At 42.7% G+C, this 26,061-nt stretch overlaps 1 protein-coding gene across 3 annotated transcripts in view; it reads right to left on the bottom strand.

The window, feature by feature from the left end:
• KLF7 (Kruppel like factor 7) overlaps positions 1–21,616 on the bottom strand; it is a 103,575-nt gene extending 81,959 nt beyond the window's left edge. For all 3 annotated transcript variants that reach the window (XM_018060367.1, XM_005676426.2, XM_005676429.3), the window contains exon 1: positions 21,045–21,616. In XM_018060367.1, the coding sequence (XP_017915856.1) occupies positions 21,045–21,146 (102 nt within the window). In that variant the 5' untranslated portion in view covers positions 21,147–21,616. The remainder of the gene's footprint in view (positions 1–21,044) is intronic.

Here is a 26,061-nt window from a genome sequence, read left to right as displayed (position 1 = left end):
TCTTTATCCCCAAAGCCTTCCTCCCACCATGCAGATTAAGCGAAAGTCTTCTCTGTAAAGTCATCGTTGTCTTCAGCGCCTCTGATTCTGGCATTTGATTCTAGATAGAAGGTTAAATATCCCTTGTTGCAAACCATACTTACATCAATTCAATCCATTTGCTATTAAAGAAGCATCACTCTTTCCAGAAAGGTTTTTTCCTTTAGCTGGAATCAAACAAATACGACCTGATATATTTAATCAGTATTATTCACATCACTCAACAGGACACAATGGCAACTCACCAATCAGTCCTGAGGCAGAACTTAAGGAACAGAATGCTTATCACATCTATATTTTTTAAAACTGCCACCACTGATGACTATAAATTACCTCCTGCTTTTACGTATACAGATTTTATAAGGAAGTGCTGCATAGTAACGTACCATTAAAGCTTTAACTGACATGCTTAGTCAGAATCTCCTGCCTGCCATGATTTGCTGTGACATGAAAAGACCATTAGCTTTTCCTTTTCTTTACTTCCCTCACTTTTTCCTATGAAAGGAATAAAATAAATCTATTGGAAAAGAAGATGAAGTTAAAAAAAAAACCTCCAAACAATAATACACTTACTCAAACACTGACAATACATAGAGTATTATGGAGTGTGACAGCCTTTTCGTTTAGCAAGAAATTTACACACTCAAGAGGAGACTCATGATAAATGAAATATATGCAATAAATGAAACAAAGGTCATAAGTATACTAAACCCAAAATATTTGTTCCATTTTAGATTTCTTTTTCGACTGTCAACTACATACTTCCAGGAAAAAGTTTTGAGAAGAACATTTTGGGGAGTATATAACAAAGCTATGAGATGAGCAGGAAAATTCCTTAACTATTTCAGATGTGACTGGGAAAGTCACGGAAGAAATATTCTCTCCTGACACCCTGTTCTTTTCCTTATATGCCCATCACAATGCATCTGTCCATATCTATTTATCTTGTGGGTCCACCTCTAGACTCTAGCAAGGACAGTATTCATGTTTGGGTCATTAATACATTCTCAGCACCGAGTACAATGCTTGGCATATCAAAAGCCTTCAAGAAAAGAAGAGAGGAAGGAAGAGAAAGAGAGAGGGGTGAATTAAATTAATCAATTAAAGAAAAGGAACCAAGAGAGTGATGTCACCAGGATAGCAACATAGGTGGTTCCCGGCTTCACAAGAAGTGCCACTATCAACTATTCATGAGATAATAGTTGTTATCTGAGAAATCAGATAGAAACTGAGTAAATCACAAAGAAAGAGAACCAAACAAAAGTCACAGAAGAAAAATGAAGCATAACTACAAACCTGAGCATTCCTTACTTCCTTCTCAAGCATCCCAATGGTTAATTACAGAGGAGTATGACTGTTCCGACTCCTTCATCCCTTGTTAGTGGATGACAGACTCTGATCGGCAAGAGCCAGCTGACTTCAGGGACTAGGAGTGAGTTCTATTTTGATGCGAAGTGGCCAGGAAGAGGCAAGTGTACAGGTGGACAGGTAAGGGACAAAGCAGTCCCCACACCAGCATTTTTGGAGACGCAGGATTCTTCTGTTCCCCTCTCTACCTCCACCACTCTTCCTTGAGGATACCTGCCTGCAGTCCTCAAATTCTTTCCATTTTTACTTGCAGGGTGAGGTTAGGGGAATTCAGGACAGACTAGAACTGAACACACCCTGGGTCACTCCCCTTCCCTAGCTGCTCCCAGTCCCTTTCTGGCCAGTGTTCCTCAAGGAGCAGGGCCTAGGACCAAGGTCCCTTGAGCCCCTTCCCCTGAGTCAGACCAAGATAAAACCATCATTGCTGCTTCCAGTCTTCCTTCTATGCTGGAGCCTGTCCCGCGCTGTACTAGACTCCTCCCTTCCTCCCCTGGAATTCCTCAGAGGCACGGGGCTCCCTCTTTTAGGTAAGTATCTCCCAGGATGTCCTGCAAGTAAAGCTTCCAAATTTCTTTTTACCACCTTCCCTCACTCCTGCCCAAGAAAGGTATTGTAAGAGAAAAGATGAAAAAGAAAAAAGAAAAAAGAAAAAAACACTATAGCCTGTGCTCCTCTCTTCTCATCCTAACCCCTTCCTGGAAACCCCCTGCTGTGAGGGAAGCCCTGAAGGGCCAGGTGGGCAGTGAGGTGCAGGCGACCTGCTCAGTTGGATGCACATTTCCTTCCCCTGGATGAGCAGCCTACAAGCCATGGGTGAGGGTGGGGAGAGGATTCCACAGTAGCTACTGGGACGCCAGGATGAGATGGCACTTCCCAACTGGGTCTCAATCCAGTTTTACCCACTTGAAACCTGATATTTAACCTCTAATCTGTCTGGTTCCCGTATCTATTTTCTCAAATGGGTTGGGGAGGGGAGAAGTGGAGTTAATTTATTGGCCCCACTAAAAGAAGAGCAATCATGGTATAATTATAGACAATTGTCAGCAGTCCAAATTATTGATCCTCTCAAGAGGCTGGGTATTCTTTTAAATGAACATAAGACTGAAAGAAAAAAAATAACACAAAGAAAATGCAAGTGGCCCATCACTTCATCACAGGATTGCTCTTAAAAAAATTGAAGGTAATGAACACACGTGAAGGTCAAAAACATTTAAACAGAACAGAAAAGGTTTAAAAAATAAAATCTCCCTTTCTAATTCCCAGCACCCTCTCCTCCTTCCCCCTCAAACTGTCAATAAGTATATCCTTTTATTTGAATGTATATATAGACAATTTTATTTCTTCTTTTTTCTCATTTACACAAAAGCTAATTGGCTTTTTAACAGCCAAGAGGCCCCAGCTACAAACAAGCTGGGGAGGTATGACCTGGATTCCTTCTCAATTACCCCTGCCTTCTGCCTACAGCCCCTTTTGCCCCATAATAACATCATCCCTGTATTCCAAGGTATCCCCACTTACCACATCCACCCCACTCCCTCAGAGCAAGTCCCTCAAATAGAACTAAGTCATCTGATGGCTATGGAGTAAGATGCCCTCACTGTGGGGAACAGAGGACTTTATTATTTCTGCAACTTACTGTGAGTCTATAATTATTTCAAAATAAAAAGCATTTTTAAAATGAAATAAGTTAGCACTCAACAGGGAAAACCACAGTGGAAGAACCTGAAAGTAAGAGGACAATAAGCAACAGATGATGACAAATTTCTCTGATAATACAATGTGCCAACTTCAGCCCCAGCCTCTGTTGCTTCTTTCCACTGTGTCTGTTCACTGGCCAGGGTTGTAGCATCGGCCAGTTCTTGCAATGTCTTAGGACAGGTTTGATTTTCCTTAAAGAACAAAACATTATTTTCCAATAAAACTGTTTGTTGCAAACTTGAAAATGTTACCACTAGATCTGAAGCAATTTTTGTTTTGTTTTGTTTTTTTCTTAATAGATGATTAAGTTTCTATCCTCTTTTTTAAAAAAAATCAAAACTAAACTTTAAAAGTACATAAATATTTAAGTTTGCAGAGAAAGGTATGGCTCTCCAGATGGGGAGTCCATCCAATTCATGATCTCAAGCATTTTATGGCCACACTTCCCTGCAAATCATATTGATGGCAAAAATCCAGCTGCATACTCAAGTGTTTTGTCACATTCCTGACCCCAGAATCAAATTTCTCATGTGGGAGGTTGAGCCAAAGGTATGTCCTGACAGATCCCTACAGAAGTAGATTTCTGTCCCTCTCCATTTCCACTTCCGCTTTAAAGTCCGAAGAAGGGCAAACTGGAAGCTGTGAGTTTTAAGAAGCCCCTTAACGGAGAAGGCAATGGCATCCCACTCCAGTACTCTTGGCTGGAAAATCCCATGGACGGAGGCTGCAGTCCATGGGGTCACGAAGAGTTGGGACACAACTGAGCGACTTCACTTTCACTTTTCACTTTCATGCATTGGAAAAGGAAATGGCAAGCCACTCCAGTGCTCTTGCCTGGAGAATCCCAGGGATGGCGGGCCCTGGAAGGCTGCCACCTATGGGGTCACACAGAGTCGGACATGTCTAAAGCAACTTAGCAGCAGCAGCAGTAGCAGTAACTCTATCAAGGCTGAGAGGAGGGCCATGTCTGCCATCCAACCATGATGAGAGAGAGTAAGAGAGGCCTGTGCTAAGCCACCACATGGGCTGCTCCTGCAAACCTTCGCTTTGAATGGATGTCTTTGAATAAGGACAGAGCTACTCAATCCCCTAAAACAGGGATGGGCTAAAACCCTAGTGGCCCTCTCTTAGACAGGGATCCAGATACTCCCTCATTTCCACCAGTGCTCAGGATGAGGCAGTATGAGAGAGGGCCTTTGGACCTCACAGTCTGAGTTCCCAAATTCTTGTCAAAATGGCACCCATCTGAAGCAGCATGGAGATCTGAGCATCCTGAGTTGAAGAGTTCATGGAGCTTGACCAACGCAGTCAGTGTGGTCCTCGTGTCAGACAGATCAACCTCCCTTCTTATCTACAGTTATCTCCGACCTGGGCTGTCTAGGGTGGGATAAAAGTCCATGTCCCTGAGACCATGAATGCTGCTCCGTCACTCCAATCACTGTGCAGCATAAGCTAGGCTTTTCTGGAAGTCAGCTGAAAGGTCCTGGCAAGTCTAGGACTTCCTAACCAGGTCAAGTTCCCATCTTATCATTGAACCACATGTGACAGACATTGTTAATGAGTCATTTTAGCCACACAGACTTCTACTTTCAGGAGCAAACTGTCCCCAAGGTTCTCCTTTCTACACAAAATCCAAACTTCCTTCATCTCTGGGCATCAACACACACACACACAATTCTTTCATGAGTGTGATAAAATATTTTTTAAGTTTTAAAAATTTATCTGAAAAGAATCAATTAAGCCAAATGTATTATCTTAATCTAGCTTTGACATACTATAAACTATTTACTAAATTTACTTTTTCAAAATTTATTTAAAAGCTAACACACACACAAAGAAATTAGAAATTATGTCCCCACTAGAAAACAAGTAGGAAGATTTTTCAAAGTGCTGCAAGTTGGGGACAAGTAAGAGCCCCACTTGAACAAGTAAGAAGCTACTATATCCGTGCTCAGAACACTGAATAGAAATCATAAGGAAGAAGAAAGTCAACAGAGAGTGCTAGTTTAAGTCTGAAACTAAAGCCTCCGCTACCACAGAATAGAAAACAATAACATTATGTAGCATATGATAGTTTACAAAGCACTTTCACAGCCATGTATCATTTGATTATAATAATCCTATTATTATAAACCCCACACTGCAGACGGGAAAATGCAGTTTAGCGATTTGCCCTGGTTTATATTTACAAAGTCAGGACTAAATTCCAGTTTTCTGACTCCAAGTCCCTTGAATTCTCTACCACATCAGTGTTCTTCATATTTCATTTCATCCCCCGTTCATACATTTTTACCAAATCAGCTTTCCATCTGTATAATCATTTCCCTATTATTTAAAACTGCCTCATGAAGGCACTGAATCTTATAACAATCTATTAACAGAAAAGTGTCTGAAAAAGTATACGTGTATATGTGTGTATATGTATCTGAACCGCTTTGCTGTACACCTGAAACTAACACCACATTGTAAACCAGCTATACTACAGTAAAAATTTAAGGCTGAATATATTTTAAAATACTTTTCCTATAAATGATCATCAATAAAAAATAACCATAAAATTAAAAACAATATAACCAAAATGATAATATTAACTTATAGCTGGACATTTGACTGTCAAAAACTCTGGGTTTGGTTTCTGTTTTCTCTTCATTAAAAAGAAAGAAAGGAAGAAAAATGAAAAAAAAGGATGGAATAAAGAGAGGGCAGGATGGAGGACAGGACAGAGAAGGAGGAGGAAGAGAAGGAAAAGATTATCAAGCCTTAAGGACACAAAGCTGAGACTTTCTCCTGGAGTTAGTCAGAAGGACTGAAAGAAAAAATGAACGGGGAATAATAATAAGGCCTCCCAAGGTGATTTTGTTATTTAACACTGTGCTCCTGAGCCCACAGAGGGTAGCTCATCCTTTGAGAAGCATTGCCTTGAGCCATGCTTCACCATGCATTAAGTTAACATGGGAAGACATCTGAAATATTGAAATGGGATAAGTTAGGAGTTTGGGATTAATATATACAAACTACTATATATAAAATAGATAACCAACAAGGACCTACTATATAGCACAGGAAACTATACTCAGTATCATATAACAATCTATAATGGAAAAGTGTCTGAAAATATATATGCGTGTATATATATCTGAACCACTTTGCTATACACGTGAAACTAATACCAAATTGTAAATCAACTATACTACAATAAAAATTTTAAAATAAATTATTTCAAGTAAAGCAAATTACTTGAAGGTCCAATACTGGCTTGGACTTAAATAATGCTCTCTAAAGCTCAGGCTTTACAGCAAACTCCAGGAGATAGTGGAGGACAGGGAAGCCTGGTGTGCTGCAGTTCACGGGGTCGCAAAGAGTCAGACACGACTTTGCGACTGAAACAACAGAGCTCAGGCAGGTTATCTGCAAATCAAGGAGAAAGAAAAGAGATTGCGATGAGATGTCTAATAGTCCTCAGATTCTAATATTTGTAAAATCTTAAACTCTTTGAATAGGGTGCATAAAAAAAGAGATCATGAATGCAGAAACGAGGGAAAGACACATCTTGGATAGGAAGACAAACGATTTGCATTCTGCTTCTCTTTCACAGAAGAACTGTGCAAGGACATTTGAGGGCCACATAAGGTCTGCCTGCTTTTTTCTTCTTGCTTTTATTTTCTACCTTTCTTTCTTCCTTTCTAAAGATACTTTCCAGAAATATTTTAATAGCTGTCAATTCACATAGTAAGATAAACAACTATTTAGTTTTTAAAAATTAATAAATATATATGCTAACAAGATAATGACGCTGGACTTTTACTTAACACTCAGAGTTTTTTAAAAAGAAAAAGTAATTGGAGATTGTAGCAAAGGAGGTATACCCAGCATCAAGTAATTCAATGGAATGACTGGCTTTTTTAACAGGAAAAGAATGACTTGAAAATCACCAGCCGGTCAACCTAAATGATATCCTTAGTAATATCAGGGAGCCAATACAAAAGAATAAATTTTTTTAAACGCCCCTAATGTAGAATAGCATCCTGAAAGCATTAGAAAATGAAGGCCAAGTGCCTTGCTGGCAGTATTTGAGTGCCAAGGGCAAAAAAAAAAAAAAAAAAAAAAAAAAAGCCAATTACTTGCTTCTCAGGAAAGTACTTTATTATAATACCCTAGAGTTCTTCACACAAAAAGCATCACTTCCTCAGTGAAACAAGTCACATAAAATCCACTTCCACAAAAAATTAGCAGTTAAAGCAGATGATGGGGTTCTTCTATACAACATGCTTCTATATCAAGACTATGAAACCTCAGCAATGGATACACGTTTTTCTTCCACAAAAAGGACTTTTCCCCACCTCTGATCAGTTGTGTCTCGTGAGTGACAAAAGAAACCCAGACAATGGCAGTCATTTGTCAATGAGGGTTGTCTGACCAGAAGAACTTTTTTTCTTGGTATTGTCTCACTTCACTCCCATTTCCACCAAGAAGAGGCTGCAAGCTCAGGAAACTTAAGAGTCAGTTTCCAAATTGGAAAATGTTGCAAATACCAATAAGGAATAAACATGCTAGGCAGCAACTGCTCAGCCCAGGCGGGGAGAGGGGTAAACCAGATGGTCTTTTCCAACCCAGATTTCGATCATCTACAACAGAACCTGGATGACTCGGAGAAATTGAGATGCAATTTGGAATCTGCTTTATAAAATAGAATCCCAAACAAAGACATTCAACAAGGCAGAGAAGTCTAAAAACGAATGAAAATGGATTCCGGGTAAGAACAGAAATCAAGCCAGCTTGAGACTCATGAAGAAATTGAGGCTGTCCCCCAAATCACAGCATTTTTGGAGGGGAAGGTGACTTAGAGAGCTGACAGTCTGGGGGTCACAAACTCAAATGCATGCTCACCTGGCTAGAGATCAGAAACAAAGCAAGGTAGAAATAGTGGAGACAAGGTTAATTGAAGAGTGTATGATGTGTCTGAAAGCATGTCAATTAAAAAGAAAACTGAAATAGGTATGCTGGCCAAATAAAACAGCTCTTGAAGCCAGTTTAGCCTAGGAGCTTCCTGTTTGTATCTGATCATCTGACTGCTCCTAACTCTACCCTACTGTCTACACATGAGGAAACTGAGGACCAGAGAACTCATATCATTTGATGATAAGCATGCAATAGTGTTTGCATGTAGCAGAGCCAAAATGCTAGGATTATATTACACACCGAGATGATGTTAAATGGAAAAAAATGAAATGACATTAAGGCAAAAATCCTGCATGCCTTTAGGTCAGGTGTACTAAGTTCACATAGTTTATTTTTTCAGAGGCCAAATTATATTATCATCTAGTTAAAACATAAAGCTACTGAGCATTGGGGGAAGATGTATGCAAGGAAGAGGTGTGCAAAGAAACAAAACAAAAATCCTAAGTAGTCAGAGTCAGATATTCAGTTTTTCAAAAACCAGTGTTAAGTCCATAATTATCTTTGTCACAACAGTCCTGAGTAAGATGGCAAGTGGAGTTCCTGACTTCTATTTTCCAGGCAGTAAAAACGAGGGACATAGAACCCTCACAGTTTTATTTTTAATGGATTCTTTAAAGTTATATGCTCAAGGTTCCTTCTAGATACTCCTCAAAAAGCAAGGTAAGAAAAATCCTTTCCATTCTTGGTATTGGGGAATGTACATTTTTTAAAAATTGGGTAAGCTTAAGACTCTTTAAAAAAAAAAAAGTGAAATTCCAAGGGAAAAAATTTCATTGAGATATATTAAGTGGTGTGAAATCTCCCTAGGAAATTCATGAAGTCCAGAGAAGGATGACGAGATCCTCCCATGGGGCAGCTAGAAGCAAATGAGACAAAGAACTAGAAGTCTTCTTTCTGGGAGCCCCCCTTCTGTCAGCCAATGGGACTTTCCTTCCCTGGTTTCTGTGTGTCTAAGAAACACACAAACACACACTCCTCAGAAGGAAGAGATGTAGTCTATACACACAGCTGGCATCTCTGACATAAATCTCTCCATAGGTACTGGGCTAAACCTTCAATATGAGGAAATAATCTTCAAGTTTTATAGCAGCATATGCATGATTCTTCCCCCTCCCGCATAAAACTCCCAACGTGAACAACCACATCAAATTATTGCTTTTCAGAGGCCAATTCAAAAACACCCACTTTATCACAGAAAGAATATTCCTTGTGTATGTGAGTGCTTCTATTATGTCTTATTTGAAGGGGGAAAATGAAATAAAAATCCTATCGGAGATATTTATAGATCTCATAAAACCTGATTCACTCTCATAAGCTGCTGTAAGCTCAGTCATCAGGTAAGGCAGAAAAGGCAGGTATAGTAACCGGCACTGTATTATAGTATATGTGCCTAATTCTGACTCACAAAGAAAAATATCCACATGCTGGAGAAACTTAGGAAAAGTCCTAAGACAGACTGGAAAGAGAGGGAATGAGTTGGACATGGGCATGAGCAAGCCAAGCAAATTCCAACAGTATCAAAGGAGGCTGAGTTTTGGGGGGCAATGGATATTGCGAGTGTTTCCCCACTACTAAGCACAAGTGATTTCATGAAAGCTGCTCTGGTGGGATGGATAAAGGAAATACCATGCCTTTCCATCATTCACCTTCTCTTAGACACTCGAGATGACTAGGGCCTTAGAGAAACCAGTGATACTATTTAGAAAAAGAGCACTGTTTTCAGTGGAAGGAAGGATGGTTGAAAATGGGAAAAGAATATGTTGAGTGGATCCTATGTGCCAGACACTGGGCCAGAGAGCCAACATGCCTGCCCTTACTGAGGCATTACTATCTCCATTCCACCCACGACAGAATAGACTCAGAGATGCTGGGTGACTTTCTCAAGGCTCCAGCTCTGCCTGATTTCAACACCTCATGTAATTTGACTAATACAAATGCTATGACCTTAACAAACCCTAGCACAAGTGTTAGTCACTCAGTCATGTCCAACTCTTTGTGACCCCATGGACTGTGGCCCACCAGGTTCCTGTGTCAATGGGATTCTCCAAGCAAGAATACTGGAATGGGTTGCCATGCCCTTCTACAGGGGATCTTTCTGATCCAGGGATCAAACCGGGTCTCCTGCACTGTAGGTAGATTCTTTACCATCTGAGCCATTAAGGAGCCTGAATATAATCCAGTTCTTTTTCAGATGAGAAAACCAAGTCCCAGAAAGAAGATAGGCCAGAAAGCCTTCAAATCCATACAGCCCCATTGAGTCCCAAGCCATGACCTTTGGTTTCTGCCTTGGTGTCTCCTTCCTAACTAGGATTCAGTATAAATGTGGAAATTCAGATTCCTGAGCATACTGCCTGGGCTCATTCTGAGCCCAATCTGGCTCAACCAGACTTTCAAGTTGTGTGACTTTAGGTAAGTCATTTAATAACTCTCACCTCAATGTATCCATCTGTAAAAGGAGGATTAAGCAGAAAATGTATCTCACAGGGTTCATGTGAGGGTTAAATGAAATGATGTATATAACGTGCTCAGATGAGATCATCTCTAGGAAGTATCTGATATCTATTAGATATTATTCCTGGAGGAGGGCATGGCAACCCACTCCAGTATTCTTGCCTGGAGAATCCCATGGACAGAGGAGGCTGGCGGGCTACAGTACACAGGGTCACAAAGAGTCAGACACGAGTGAAGCAACTTAGCACAGGTATTATTATGATGCTTGTTATGGTGATAGACAGAATGGCCAACTTGAAAGAAGGAAGAGGAAAGAATGTTCCACCAAGGGTTTTGCAACTCATCTGCTTTGCAGCCACATGAAGACAACTTGCTTCATCTTCCTCTGCCCCATTTTTCTCACCTCTGAATGGGAAATTCTGTAATATCTGCGTGTTCCTTAGTTACAGAAAGAATGTGCCAGTGACAAGAGATCCTGATCAAAACACCCTGAGTCCTTGAGAACAAAAGCTCAATACAGATGTCTGTTAGACTCTTACAAGGCAACATGAACATCCCCATCACAGAGGAAACCATCTCTTGGTCCATATTAAAGAAAGAAAGAAGCTTAATACAGGGAGGTAAATGCACAGGGGAGGGCGGGGTCATTTTGGAATGCAGAAGGCAAAGCCAAAGACTCAGTGTGACACTGAGCAGCATCTCAGGGAGCTCACAGGAGAATCAGCTCTGCACAGGGGGCTCCTCGCGGACTCCTCGCGGATGACATCCTTCACCTCTTAGACAGGAGCTGTGCTCTATGAACAGGGTCTACAGTGGCCCTATGAACAAACACTAAGAGCTCAAAAGGGAGGGATGGGGCCATCTATTTCCACTCCTTTGTATGCCAAGCAAATCTGCCGCCTCTCCAAAAATAAGAGCCAGCACTGTGACCAGGCCATTGAATTCCCGCAACCTGAGCTCTGGAAGGTGAGCATGAACGCAGGGTCAGGAGCAGGCAGGCACTCCCTTGCCGAGCGATTGCTCCACAGCTAATTGCCGTTTTCACAGCTGGGTTGAGCTTTCCAAAAGATATCCTTCAACCCTGAGCTCTGAGCTCCTCTCCTGATGTTCTCTCTCGCCAACCATACCCCCATCAAAGACAGTTTATAGATGAAAGGATGCAGCTACAGCACATACATTTTTGCAAACATCACAGTTTGAAATCGAGGCCTTTCTAAGGTTTCTTTGTGAAAATCACCACATGCCTACAGTCATTACCACAAGAGCTAAAGCCTTCTATGGACGAGGAGGCGGCCTCCTTGCCTGAATGTCCTCAGTGGCAATTCTTCTACAGTTTATTTTTGCTCCTCTTACTAGAAACATGGGTCCTTTGAAATTCTTTATAAACAGAGTCTACTTGCAAACAGTGAGGTCAGGAAGAAATCTGTTGAACTGCTACCTAATACCTATCTGGCATCATCCAACAGATGTTCATGCATGCATCCATCCCTTTAAAACCACAGAGCGGGCTGAGGTAAGTGGAAAATCATGGTCGAGAGCCTGCCGAGAATGAATTATTTGAAGCACGGCACGGCTGGAGTTTAGTGCCCACCACCACAAAAGTACCAGAAATGGAATTTGACCAGGTTAAGCAAACCTCTAGTGGGTCAGAGGAAATGTAAGCTAAATGAGACTGTACTCAACACTTTAGGGTAAAGGAAAGCAAAACAAGAAAGATCAAACAACACTTGGACAGTTGCTATTAACCAAGGAGCTGGATGAAGTATACCCACCACTACCCTGCTTTACTATAAACCTCTTTTACACTTAGCTTCCAAGTTATACAAGAAATAAAATATTTCCATATAAGGAGTAGCCAACTACTACTCTGATATATCTGATATTAACCTTCCATAGATTAAGAGCTCAAAGCCTTGGCTGCATATTGGAATCACCCAGAAGATTATAAAAAACAAAATAAAAAAAAAAAAACACTGATGTCTGGGTTCCACCCAAAGGAATACTGATATAATTGGTCTGGGGTACAACCACAGTTGTGAATCATTACTGCACACATAGTCAAATCTTAAGTCACAGTCATATCTTAAGTCCTAAATATCCACTGATTGTCTACCATGTACATGGCTTTCTAAGAACCTCAAGGGTTATGTATTAAAAGTTTATTCTCAGAATTATAACCAAGGCATGGACTTTGCTCCAAATCATACAACCTACCTGGAAAAACAGGGTAATGGGGAAAAAAGAAAAACTATACTACAGGACAAAACTGAAAAGCATCACGAGGAAGTAGAAAGTTCTACACAAGAGTGTAGAAATAGTAGCAATTACTGTTGGCAAAGGGAATGTGAGGGAGTTTCCTGGACGATGTGGCAACCATCTGAAAGTCAAAGGCTGGGTAGAATTTGGACAAAGAGACTCACGAGGGAAAAGGAAAAAGAAGGGAGAAGTCTGAAGGAAATGACATAAATGAAGACAGAAGCAGAAAAAGTACAATCATTCAATTTGTATGGCAGCGCACATGGTAACAAGGGGGGAAACTTGTGACTACTACCTAGACTCAGTCCAGGAATATTGTGACTCTTAGAAGTTTGGCTTCATCATACGCAAAAGAGGGAAACACCTACGATCGGAAACAGGGTGATTGAGGTAGTAAGTCAATCCAGGCGAGGTAGCCAGGCTGCCCTGGGGCAATGGCAGAACAAGAAGAAAGGAGACCAGGTGCAGTACGGTAAGAACCAAGTCAAGGGGGGTTTTCAACCGATTACAGTTAAGGGAAAGAGAGGAGCCAAAGATGCTAGAACCTTCAAACCTGGATCCCATAAGAAAGGCGATTAGTAAAAGAAACAGGGAAGCCAGGAAAAGGAGGACAGACTGGATGAGCTCACACTTCGGGGCATATTCAGCTGAGGTCATAACAGGACAATCCCAAAAGTCTTTAGCGTCAGCCCCCATGTTTCCAATTCCAAACTGTGAGCCTGAACTCAGAAGATATTGGAGCTGGACATGTAGATTACGGCTTTGACGACATAAAGAAGTCTCCATTTGGGAAGCAAACTTCAGTTTCTAAGATCTTAGAGATGAAGCCAGTCTGTGAGACAAGTTCCAACAGAGAATTTTCACCATCATCAGTACCAGAGATTGGGTGGAGAAGGGCCAAAAGTTGCTGGGAAGTAGAGTGAAGAGCACTCCGAGTTTCCTTTCCTCACTAGAGTCACTCAAAATTAGGCCAGCACAATCCTTCCAGCCCCACAGGACTTTTTAAAAAGCACACAGAAGTTGACTCTCTTCCCAACTGCTTATCACAATGTGCAATATTTTTTTGTTTAAATTTGTAAACCATTACAACTTCACTGCCCATCCAACCCTCTCAAGAAATCTTAAAACACTTCAGAAAAGCTTTTCCTGAATTGGCACATGATAACTGCTACAGTTTCACGCAGTCTCTTAGTTGGCAAGTTGTCAGAGACAAAGCATTTCGCCATTTCGCACTTGACGCTTTCCACATAAAACCCCAGTTCCACCATCCATCCAGCTCCCTACCACATCCATCTCAATGCACCTCCTTACTCTCACTCCATTTGTTATCATTTAAGTGACAGCACTTTTTTTCATAGGGCTGGAGTTGTAATTGGGGCTTTTGTTTTGTCTTTTTAGTACAGTGTACATTTTCCAGGTTACCACACATTATTAAAAGTGGAAAAGAGATAAAATGATACACATAAGCTTTCTCCAAGATATCAATAGCTTGGTTTAGGGCCCAGATAATCCCCAAATTCCATGTACAAGTGCTGTTCAAAGTAAAAACGGGATTTTCTTGCCTCCTTTTAAGGGGAAACAGGGAAAGAAAGAGGAGGAAAGATGAGAACTCACTCAAAATATATTCAGAACAACATGATGAAAAGCAAGCAAACGGATCATGTGCACATCTGAAAGAGTCTGGGGCCTAGGACCGCCATCCATGTTAACAACAGCTGGGGGACCTTGGAAGGTTCAGTGCTTCATCTCGCTTCAACAATCACTTGGTCCTAGCTTAGTGTTTTAAAGAAACCAACAGTCTTTCAGGATTTGAAATTCTAAGATTATCTGCATCTAGCTTTGATAACAGGCCTGGGGCCTGACTTTCAATATGACCCTTAGGAAATGTCAATAAACCCATATTCAGAAATAGATATTGCATACAGCTCTACATTAATTATTTTAATTACCTATAATCATTTCCGAATGACACAGACACGGATGCTGTTTCCTGGCCATTACGGACATGTGTATTTACACTGTCTACTCATCTGCCAAAGGGCCACCAGCCCCATTACCCCATTAGCTAAAACAAAAGCACAACAGAACTTAGTAAATCTCAAGTATGTTCTATAAACAAGATTTTAACAAGCTGAGGCTATATAGAGAGGCATGGGTCAGTACTCAAATTCAGGGCTTACTTTTAAAATCTCTCTTTTTGGCAATGGTGTTCTAACAGTGCATTACTTAATTTTGAACATGCTCACTCTCCCCTACTGGAATCAAGCTCATACAGGGCAGAGCCTATAGCCAATTCAAATTCACATCACCCAAACAGTATTTTGCACATAACCAAAGTAAAGGAATGAAGTACTGACTGTGAAATATTTTCCATATTTTCTTATAGAGAAAAGCCCACAAGGTGTGACTGAGTGCCTCGACCAGCTCAGTCAGCAGTGTGAATCACTATGAAATCATGTCACTCCCATGTCAAGCAGGCTGATCCTAGATGGATCTCGAAGCTGCTGCTGACCCTCAGCTGTCCCTCTGTATGTCACGCACGTGGTGGATGGGGACAGCTGGAAGCTGCTCTAATGGAGAGTGCAGCAGACACAATACACTCAGCAGGACCAAGTTCTCAGGGTCACAACAAAATACCAAGTGAGGAAAACAAAAGGGTACCAAGGCAGGAGAAATGCTTCTCCAAATTAGCAGCAGAAAACCAAAGTGAAAGAACAAGAAGGGAGAGGAACAGGATGATGACCAATTTTAAGTAAAAGCCTGACCTAGTAATGCAGGACCTGATCTGGGGAACACTTAAAATTGAATGAGGAGGGTTTCTCCTGTGGGTGTGTGATATTATAAAATAAGCACACAATGTATCTGGGCAGAGGAGTATTTCTTAACCTGCAGGTGTTGCACGTAACATTAATGATTAGCTGCTGTATCTTGTTCCACTGACTTTAACACCTTTAGTGCTTGTAGAGCTTCCTAATCACTGTTCTTGGTAAGATCTGGCCATCTGGGTTAAAATATTTCTACCTGTTCATGCAAAGCAAGCACTCAGCTCATCTAGGAAAACAAAGGGGTTTATTTGTAGAGAGATACATCTCCACCCCTCACCCTTCTGGCACTACTCAGGTTACGCTGGGGAGCTGTCCTAAACTTTCAGCAAATCTCTGTCCCAACATACAGGCTAACTGATAGACTGAGTGTACTGGAATCACAGAGGCATTCTCTGCATTTGCCAATCATGGAGGCCAGCAAAGGTGACTGAACACTCCTGGTGTGCTACTGCCAAACTGCAGAGATAGGGGGTGTCTGCCACCCCGTGTGGCCAGCTACCCTATCAACATGAGTCATTTGGGGCTGGCTGGAGGAAACTGCCTTCCCTCCCCAGTAAGCATAGGCTGATTAAAGAACTCTGCATTGCCTTCTTGAATGCACAAAGTTAAAATGCGGGAATTCTCTGATGGGAGAAGAATCTGAAGATTTATAAGAGAATGGCAACTAAAAGCGCCATTAGGACCCTCTCTAAACTATTCCCATTTAAGTGGAGAGGCAAATAGCCCCCACTGGCATTTATATTTAGAATGGGCTGAGAGAGAGGAAGAGCGCATTTTGAACACTGAAGGTCTCTGACATACCCATACATAAATCATTTCAGGGTGAGGTGTCACAGTGCATCTTCTGCTCTGCCCTTTAAATGGATTGGACCCCAACATCACATTCTCCTCAGGGTAGGGAGTGGGGGTGGGAGTTACATGGAGAACAAAGAAGTCACCACTTCCTTTACCCCCTCTCCCGCAACTAAAGACAGATGTAGTAAAAAAAAAAAAAAAATCTGCATTGTAACATTCATTCACTTTAAAATACCAAACTGAAACAGGTAGACTTAATGATCATGTTTGAGAGACCCTAAATCTACAGAGAGATGTATCTATTCAGAAGAACATGGAAATGAATCTGTTAAAGAAAGGCTAAGTGTGTGATTGATGGCATTCACACGTGCTTTCATTTGCAAAGCTACATTTATTTAGTGACTGCATCCTTATAAAGGAAATCTGGGTAACAGGGGCAGTTCCAATTTTTTTTTTTTCATCTGCCAAGTCACTGTTTCAAATTTTTTGAAAAATAGGCTTATGGTAACTAAAGAACGCACAAATCACACACAATAAATAAATAAATAAATAAAAAGCCAGCTATTTTATCCTTTCAGTGTGGTTAGCAAGGCTCCTTTGTGTCTACAAATTTCCCTGGGTGGTGCTGTTGCCAAGAAATTCTAATTCACGACAAGGTTTTCTGCAAACTGGGGACAGAGGCAAACCTGCGGGTGCAGGGACCCTACAGTTTGCTTTGTCTTTCTGGCTGAGACAGCACCTGGCTGCTCGGGCCTGTAGAAGGCAGTGTGAAGGCACGATCCCTGTGTAGGAGAAGCAATGTAGCTCACAGACCAAATCCTATCCCTTGCACCATGAGGCTGTTCTTGGAAGGCAACCATTTTTATAGGTTGTCCCCTAGAGATGCTTCATACCAAAGGCCCTTGTAAAAAGTGGTTCAGGGTGCCTGTCACCAAGATGAAATTGCAGTGTTATGGGGACGCTGCAGTTCTTACAGTAGCCAAGTATGCCATTAGTTTAAAACAATGGGGGAGTGGGGGAGGAGGGAGGAATGTTCTATGATTTATTTATTTGTTTCCAGTAGCAGTGGAAAATTTTCTCTGAGCACAAGGGAGGCCTGAAACTGACCCCATCTGCCAATTATGAATCAGCATTAACAACAAACATAATTCCATAAGAGTTTTCCAGTAAACACACCATGCTCCTCAATGGCATAAAGCAAGGCTAAGTGTAAATAAGACTTAGAACATCATTACTTGACCTGTACTCATGAAACAGCAGTCTAGGTGTGAAGAATATATCAAAATTCTTGAAATGCTTGTAGCTTCCCAAAGAAAAATAACCATCAATATTGTATTAAATCCTTCTTCCTCTTCCAAATCAGCACCGCATCCAGAAAAACCATGATTTCTGATGGCGACAAAACTCATGAATGGGTCCCCTATTATCCATCAAGTGGTACCCTATGCACTGCGCTAGCTTCTGTCCTATCGTTGACTTTTTTCTACTTTTGCTCAGACAGCTCTTGGAAAATCTCCTGCAAGTTTCCGAAGGGCTTAAGGCTGGTGGCCTTAGGAGTTGCGCGTCAGCTGAATTCCATAAAATAATAGACCACATAAGCACAGCGTAATTTACAGTTATATGACAGGCAGGGATGATGTTACTTGAGCCAAGTGCTTAAATATGCAGTCAGAGCCCAGGAATGGAGAACTGTTAATGTAGGATGTCCATCTGGATTTAAAAATTATACCGGCAACGATTTTCAGAGTTGGCGCTGGATGTGGAGAAGACACGATTGTCCCAAAACCCAATGTCAAAATGATGACCCCTGTGACAGGAGATCCATGACAAGCTCACTGACAGTTAAGCAGGACAATTATCTCAGGCAAGAGTTTAAAATAAAACCTCCATCCTGAATTTTCAAATGCACAGATGTTCTTGGGTTTATCATCCAAGCTAGTCTTTAGGAACCAAATCAGATTACTGGAATCTTTGCATTTCGCTCATCTCAAGGTACACTGTTCACTTTCAGGAGTACATCTAATAATTGCTCCTCATTTGACCTCTAAAATCTGATTACCCCAGAGCATCAGGAAACTTCCTCCGGCCTGGGGTTCTTTGTAGCAACCTTCCTGAGCTGATTTGAGCAAAGGAGACTTAAAATTTCACCATCTGATGGTTGATTTGGAACCAACAGTTGCATGTAACCACATTTCCCTCCTTTATACTCTGAAGCGGCACAGGGGAGGGTGTAGGGAGAGAGAGGAAGAGATAGAAGTCAGAGATATGTCACCAGTACGAACTTGGGAGTCACAGCCACCTTTACAGAAAGCATTTGTGATTAAGGAGTCCAGAGAAGAAAGCTCCTTGGAGTAACAGCTCATTTAGGACTGTGTCCTCACAAGTTACATTTCAGCATGGACTATGAGCATGCTTCTGAAAGAGCGTGGTAAAGGATCTGAAGGTGAGGGTAACAGGCAGTAGGACAGGATTAAGGCAAGAAATAGGGAAGGAGGTTCAGTGGGCTGAAATTCCTTTGCCCACAGATAGAAACTAAACTAGAGGTCCCTTGCAGGGGGTGAGATGAAATGAGGAGGAGGGGGGTTGGGAGGTGGAGAGAAAAGGAGAGAAGTCTTCTGAGGAAACAATAGACCTAATACATCCTCTAATTATCAAACCAATGACATTTCCTTATAGATCTAGATGTTCTCATGGATGGTCTAACCAGATCTAGAAAGGCAGGTTTCCTCTGGAGAGGCCTTCCCCCCAAGACAGGCTTTACTACTGTGAAAACTCGAACCAAAACAAAGTTGGGTGATTCATCAGGGGGGAACGTTGTAACAAATAAAGCCAACTTTCTTTCCTCCAAGCCTACTTAACAGTTAGTCACAAACAAGGGCTGCCTAAATCAACAGATTCTCTTCCCTAACCAGTCTAGACTGTTGTTAATAGGCAACCAATTCAACACCAGTGGGCTGACAGTGTGAAATGAAGACTATTTCTGAAAATGAAATTCTGGCAACCTTTTGGTTTAATTAGCATGTGAAATAAAAGGAGGAAAAAGCTCCAGTGAGACCCTTCATGAGGCAGTCTCATCAAGGATGGAAGAAAAGATGCACTGGAGAAATGCCTTATGCTGAAAAAGCGTGCGCTGTGTGTGCCTTTAGAGAAAGACAAAGTCAAACACATCTGCCAGCATCCTCAGGCAGGAATGCATGTGTGGACCCACAGACACCAGAGACCAGTATCCAGAGAAACTCCAGCCTGGAAGAATCAGGGGAATAACAGCAATTAGTAACAATCGTACAGAGGATCACCTCCTTACACCGAAAACCAAACCTCACTCGCTAAAGCAGCGACTGTTACATCCTTAGACTCAAGCCGGCAAATCCCGCTTTGGATCCTGGCAGAGGAAATCCAGCCGTTCATTAGCCTTAACAAGCTGCTGTCAGGAAGCAGAGAAGTTACATGAGCAGCCACACACCAAGCCTCTCGCAGCCCTCCCCAAGGGCAAGCACGTTTCTCCAAGATGGATTGTGAACGTTCACAGTTCCACCGTGCAAATCTGAATTGTCTTCTTGGACTTTCCATGATACACATTGTAGAATTTTGAAAGAATACTAAAGCATACTCGTGTCCCTCCACCTTCCCCCCATCCACCATCTTTCCTGAAGAATGTCCCCTCAGCAGCTCCCAATCCTTACTGAGAAAAACCACTGTTTCTGCAGCAGATCTGGCACTTTCCACTGACCAGCACTTTCTTTATTCCACTTCACAAAGCCCAGTGAACTTGTCACCAGCCCCACTTCCCCCTCCCTGGGACATCTAGCCAACTTGGCATTGGTGCCCTTCAGCATCTTAGGAGTTTCTTAACTAGTCCTCTAAGACAAAGTCAGAGGCATGGAAGCACACACCACCCTTTGTCGGAGGTTGTGCTAAGTGGAGAGGGACACCAAACGAAAGAGGGAAGCAAGGACACACGCAGAGAGTGATCTCTTTCCGTGGATATTGCACTGGGGAAACCTAAAAATGCATGGTCAGCATTAGATAGATATATCTTCCCGTCCTCTTCCACGATATCCTTGAGTACCTTTTAAAACTGGGTTCTTCGTCCTCCTGCCCACCTTCTAATCTTAAAATCAAGTTCCTATTCTTTATTGACACTCGCTAATTACTAGGAAAACACCCCGCTTTGCTCTTACCACCCCCCACCCCCTCGCATCTGACGGCCGTCAGCACCAGTTGAAAGAGATGAACCTGATTTAAGGTACCAAGCAGGTACAGCTAGTGCATGTAGGGACGCGGCAGCTGTCTGCGATGGCTCGTTAAGCCCCGAACCACCTTCCCACCCGGCTCCTCCGAACCCCAGAAGTTAGGCAGGTCTCTGCTGGGGGACAGTGAGCCCAACAAAATGTGCACAAGGATGTGTGTTGGTGACTGAAACGCAGGCAGCTCGGACCGGCTGCTCAGCTCTGCACACTATACGGGGTTAGGGGGTGGGTGGAGAGGTAAGCATATGACTGTTTCCGAAAACATTTTCAACAACAAACAGCCAAAAGGGGGTAAAAAATTAAACAAACAAACAAAAAAATTCAACCCCAAGCCCACACCAACGCAGCCCCTTGCGAGTCCGCCGCCACCACACGATTTACACAAGTAATTTAAATCATTCACCTGCTGCCAGGTCTCCTCCAGGGATGGCAAAGCTGAGAAGTAGCCGGTGTCGTGGACAAGTTGTAGCTCCTGGAATATACTATAACTAGCCAACACGTCCATGTTGCTGCTGCCGGGCAAAACGGGAGGAGAAACCCTCCCCCGAACACAGTTGGGTCTGTTTGTTTGTCAGTCTGTCTGGCTCACCCCCCAAGAAGGCAGACATCCAGTGGCCCTTTTGTTTTGTTTTGTTTCAGTCAACTAAAAAGGAAAAAAAAAAAAAAAATCAATGCAGGAGAGAGGGAGAGAGGAGGTGAGAGAGGAGAGACTGAGTGGGGTGGATGGAGAGAAGCATCCAGCGTGTACAGTGCAGACGGCTGCCAGGAAAAGGGGACTTCTCCACGGGAGTAACAATTCCCTTCCAGGGCTCTAATCACTCCAGCTCGTGGATCAGGAAGGGGGATGCAAACTCACTGATACGAAGCTGCCATCTATTTCTGCAGCGCTGTTCGCTCCTAATGCAATCTTTGCTCTTTATTTTGGGAGGTTGCATTTTTTTTCTCGCGATCGCTTCTCTCCCCCCCTTTCCTTCCCTCCCCACCCCCCACCCCATCCTTGCTAGTTTGTAGTCTCTCCCCCTCCTCCTCCTTTTCTCCTCCTCCTGCTCTTCCCCCTCCCCAAACTCCCTCCCTCCGCCCCGCTCTCCGCGCAGCCGTGGGATCTCGGAGGAGGGCGTCCATTAGGCCGCGTGTGACCATGTAAGGTAAACAGGGGGCTCATGAAGTCACTCAGGACCAATGGGGAGCGCGGAGCGGGACCTGAGGCGGGGCTCGGCCCTGGCGGCGGCCGCCGATTGGCGAGCTGCGAATCTCCCCGCTGCCTTACAAGGCGGTGCGAGGCGAGCTATTTTTAGAGGGCTATATAAGGGGGTTGAGGCGGCCGCACCGCGGCCGGGTAGCGTGAGCGCGAGGGACGGGGAGGGTCGCGGCGACACTCTCGCCGGCTCCCGGGACTCCGAGGCGGCTGGGTTCGGGCCGCACTCCGGCCTTCGACCTTCGCTTTGGTGCCAGATGGAGCCCCGGGCGGCCGGAGCCGGCGCCCCTCAGAAGGGAGAGGGTCGCGTATAACCATTCGGGCTCGGATGCGGCCGGTCAGGAGGTGAAAGTCCAGAATGCGGGGTTAGGATGCCTCCTGGAGGAAGAGCAAGGTGGGAGGACGAGGAAGCCGGCGTGGGGAAGAGGGCCAGCCACTTCCCACTCCGCCTCCCTCCCAGGCCCGGAGGCGGGGAACCGCGAGGGAGGGGCAGCGCAGAAGAGTTCCACACTTCCTAAAAAATAAACCGGAGGCGGGGGGAAAGAAAAAGTCACCAAAACCCCTTCACGAATTCCCCACCGGCTACCAGAGTGCAGAGAAGAAGCGCCGGAGGAGGAAGTGCCACACAATGGAGCAGAACAAAGGGGAGCGGGGCGCAGACAGCGGCCCGGGGCCCGCCCCGCGCGCAGGCCCCGCCCCCAGCCCGCCGGCGCCACGGAGCGCGCCGCCGCGCCCCCCACCTCCTCCCCAGCCCTCTGACCCGGCTCTGGGGACCCGGCGAGGGTCGGAGTGCCAGTTAGAGTTAATTGGAAGGGGACGTATTAGAAGAAGTGTGTGTTAAAGGCATTAGAGGGAATCCGGGTAGACGTGAGGTGCTGGCAGAAGCAGGCAACTTGTTTGGGGTCTTAAAACGTGAGGCCCCTCTTGTGACTTGGAGATAAAGTGTCAGCCAAGCTGCGGTGGTGAGAGGAGGACCCAGAGTGTGTTTTCGATACACCTAACGTATAGAGATGTATAGATCTAGACCCTATTATCTCTTAGCTGAAAGCCCTGCGCTATGCCAGTTGCTGGGGTTGACCAGTTCTTTGCTTGACCTTAAATGGTTAGTGTGGCTGAAGCTTCCCCAAAATGCACTGTGAGCTGAACTTCCACTTTTGGAATGATTGCAGAATTTGGTACTTATTCAGAAATGAGAAACCTAATTCAGCTCATAATGGAAGAAACGCATCCATGTTAATCGCCCTTCTCAACTCTCTCCTGATAATGTGGAACTCCACATCACAATATTTGAAAGATTCTATTTTATAGGACAAACACAATTTGAAATTCAATATTTGCCAGGGGAAATTAAACAGGAATTATTGAATTGAGGAAAGTTTATTTACTTTTTGATGTCCTGAATTCTGTTGGTCAGATCTACAGCATCCAGTGTATGTGTATAAAATTGGTGCGCTTACTGCAAGTGTATGCACAAGAAATGCACAAGGATCTTGGTGCGCTTAGTGTTATGTATACACATTCGTGGTACTAGGAGGTAAATGGTATAAAAAGGTTCAAAGTCCTACGTGAATAAGGTGATATTATGATAGCACACATATAAGTGCCGGTATGCAAAGGCTATGTGGGCCTTTCCTGTAAGCAGAAAACCACTTAGAGCCATCACACCCCAATTAATGCATTAACTGGCTCCTTATGACCATTGATAGTGCCACTTTCTAGCTGTGTGTCTTTGAGCCAATTACTGGCTCAGACCCTCTGACTACCTTTCTCAGAAACAGGAATAATGAGATCTACTTGCCTGATCCTTATGAACAGTCAAGATGTCCTAAAATAATGTTTGTAACTCACCTGACATACTGTATCTGGTGCTATTAGGTGAATACTAAATGTTAGATGTTTTTATCTCCTGGCTTTAGCTGAGTACATAAATCTGAACTAATCAGGCTCATGTGGGGGATATTACCAGAGTCTTAGGGAAGGAGGAAGATAGAAACCGCTTGCCTATTTGGAATACTGTCTCCCCTTACCCCCCACCCCCACCCCACATGCTATTCTCATTGGGTGGGGATAGGGAGGAGACCACCCAGAAATACTGGGGCAGAAGATATGTTCAAAAGTAATAGGGGAAGAAAAGGAAGCTAAATATAGGAAACCCAGGAGGCAAAAGACAAGGGAAGACCAAAGAACCTAAGTTTGATGTTGGAAACTCAAGTGAAATTTTTTTTTGTTTTTGTATTATGCTATTACCATTTTGAACAAAATATGACATACCTGTTAACTTAGGAGTCCAAAGATTTTGCACATAATATTTATTAAGCACAATGTGCCAAGCTGCATGGGCACATAAACATTTTATATGCAATTTCACCTTTCATCTTCATGACAATCCCAAGGTAAGTGTTTTTATTATTCCTAACTTTATGGGTAAAGATACCCAAGCTTGGAAATACTAAGTTGCTCAAGGTTACACAACCAGGAAGCAGCCAAACGGGTTCAAACCTAGGAGCACCTGACTTCCAAGACTGTTCTGAATGGGGCTTTCTGCAAGGTAAAAGACTGAGTTTCTTGATTTTAAGTCAAGATTTGTTTATAAAAAACTTATTCAGTGTGGAAAAGGGAGGCTTCCACTGAGGTTTTTCTCATGTAAATTGCCATACTAATAGAAGAAGTCAACCAAAATCTTAGTGTAAATCCTAAAATACTCATTATGACTTTTTTCAAAGTTTCTAGAATTCATTCTAAGAGATTTTTCCAACAAGGCTCTCCTAAAGGCACGTTTTCAAAATTAGTCATGTTTAGCTAACTTTAATAGCCTAGAGACACTTGGTTCATATTGCAAAGCACATGCAAAGGATCTGAAGGTACAAAATAATCAACAAATTAAGATCACAAGGGAACTTTGGCAGTCAAACAAAATAACAAAGCAAAAATAAGTAGCACTGCTATAACTATTGCATACTGAATGCTTTCTCTATACCTGGTACTTTAAATGTGTTCAAGTCTGATCTTCACCACAGTCTTTTGAGGGAGCTATTATTGCTCCATTGTCACAGATGAAAATACCAAAGTCGGGGGGTTCACATAATTTGCCCATTGTCACATGTCTCAGTGGCAAAAGGGGATTGAAATATAGGTCTGACTCCAAGTTCACTCCAAAATCTATGTCCCCCGCATGTGTTGCCTTAGAAGACACTGATGATACTTTTTAAAATATCAGCCTTTGAAAATCATCATATAGGAAACACCTAAGATTAAATAATAAGTTTATTTTATTATGAGGATATTTATGACCAAAATAGTAAAAATTTTATATGTAAATAGAAACAGTCAAGACATCAGACTGTTACTACCAGAAAAGTTTTGTGCCATAAGTACAGGAAGTGCTTATTTTCCTAGTGTGATTAGCACTGAGAAAGCTTCCTTAAAGTAAGTCGACTTGAAACAGGGACCAAATTTCAGAGCCATTAGTGAAAAAAGGTTTGCCAAGACTTTTTTTGAAAATAAAACTCAACGTTTTTAAAACACATTCTATCCTATATTGGACAAAATTTATAAGTACAACTATGTGCAAATTGTGGAATGAATAAATAGTACATCAAGACGATTATTGTTGGCTTAATTTTTCCTGGACAATATGAAGCACCTAACAACATGCTTTATTTCATGTTTGACTTTTAGAGAATAATCAAAAATAGGATCATCAAAAACATTTGTAAAAATGTGTGAGAGCTTCTTCAGTTTTCCCAAGGGTCTCAGTTAATCCTTTGATATTCAAACTATTCTCTTCTGACGAACCCATGTAGTCATCCCCGTTGATTTTACCTTCATTTGTTTGTTTAACTCTGTAAATCCTCATCTGCTAGCTTTACCGATCTCACTTTTATTGATCTTATACCTTTTGCAAGATTTGCCCCTTCACTTTGTAACAGAATTGAGTGTATTTGCATTGTACTAGAAATGGCAACCCACTCCAGTATTCTTGCCTGGAGAATCCCACGGACAAAGGAGCCTGGTGGGCTACAGTCCATGGGGTCGCAAAGAGTCGGACACGACTGAGCAACTAACACACACACACATAAATGTTTACCATCGTAGGGGGAGGGGCGAGGAGTGTGGTATTTAAAAGAGATGTTTGAAGGGGGCACTAATTTATAAGTGGCCATGTCATTAATAATACTTTCATATAGTATTCACTTTTGCTTCTCTTTACAGTCTTACTATAACA

This window comes from Capra hircus, chromosome 2 (assembly GCF_001704415.2).
Source record: "Capra hircus breed San Clemente chromosome 2, ASM170441v1, whole genome shotgun sequence".
Lineage (NCBI taxonomy): Eukaryota > Metazoa > Chordata > Mammalia > Artiodactyla > Bovidae > Capra > Capra hircus.
The sequence above is the reverse complement of the archived record's forward strand: the minus strand, read 5'-3'. Positions and strand labels throughout refer to the sequence as shown.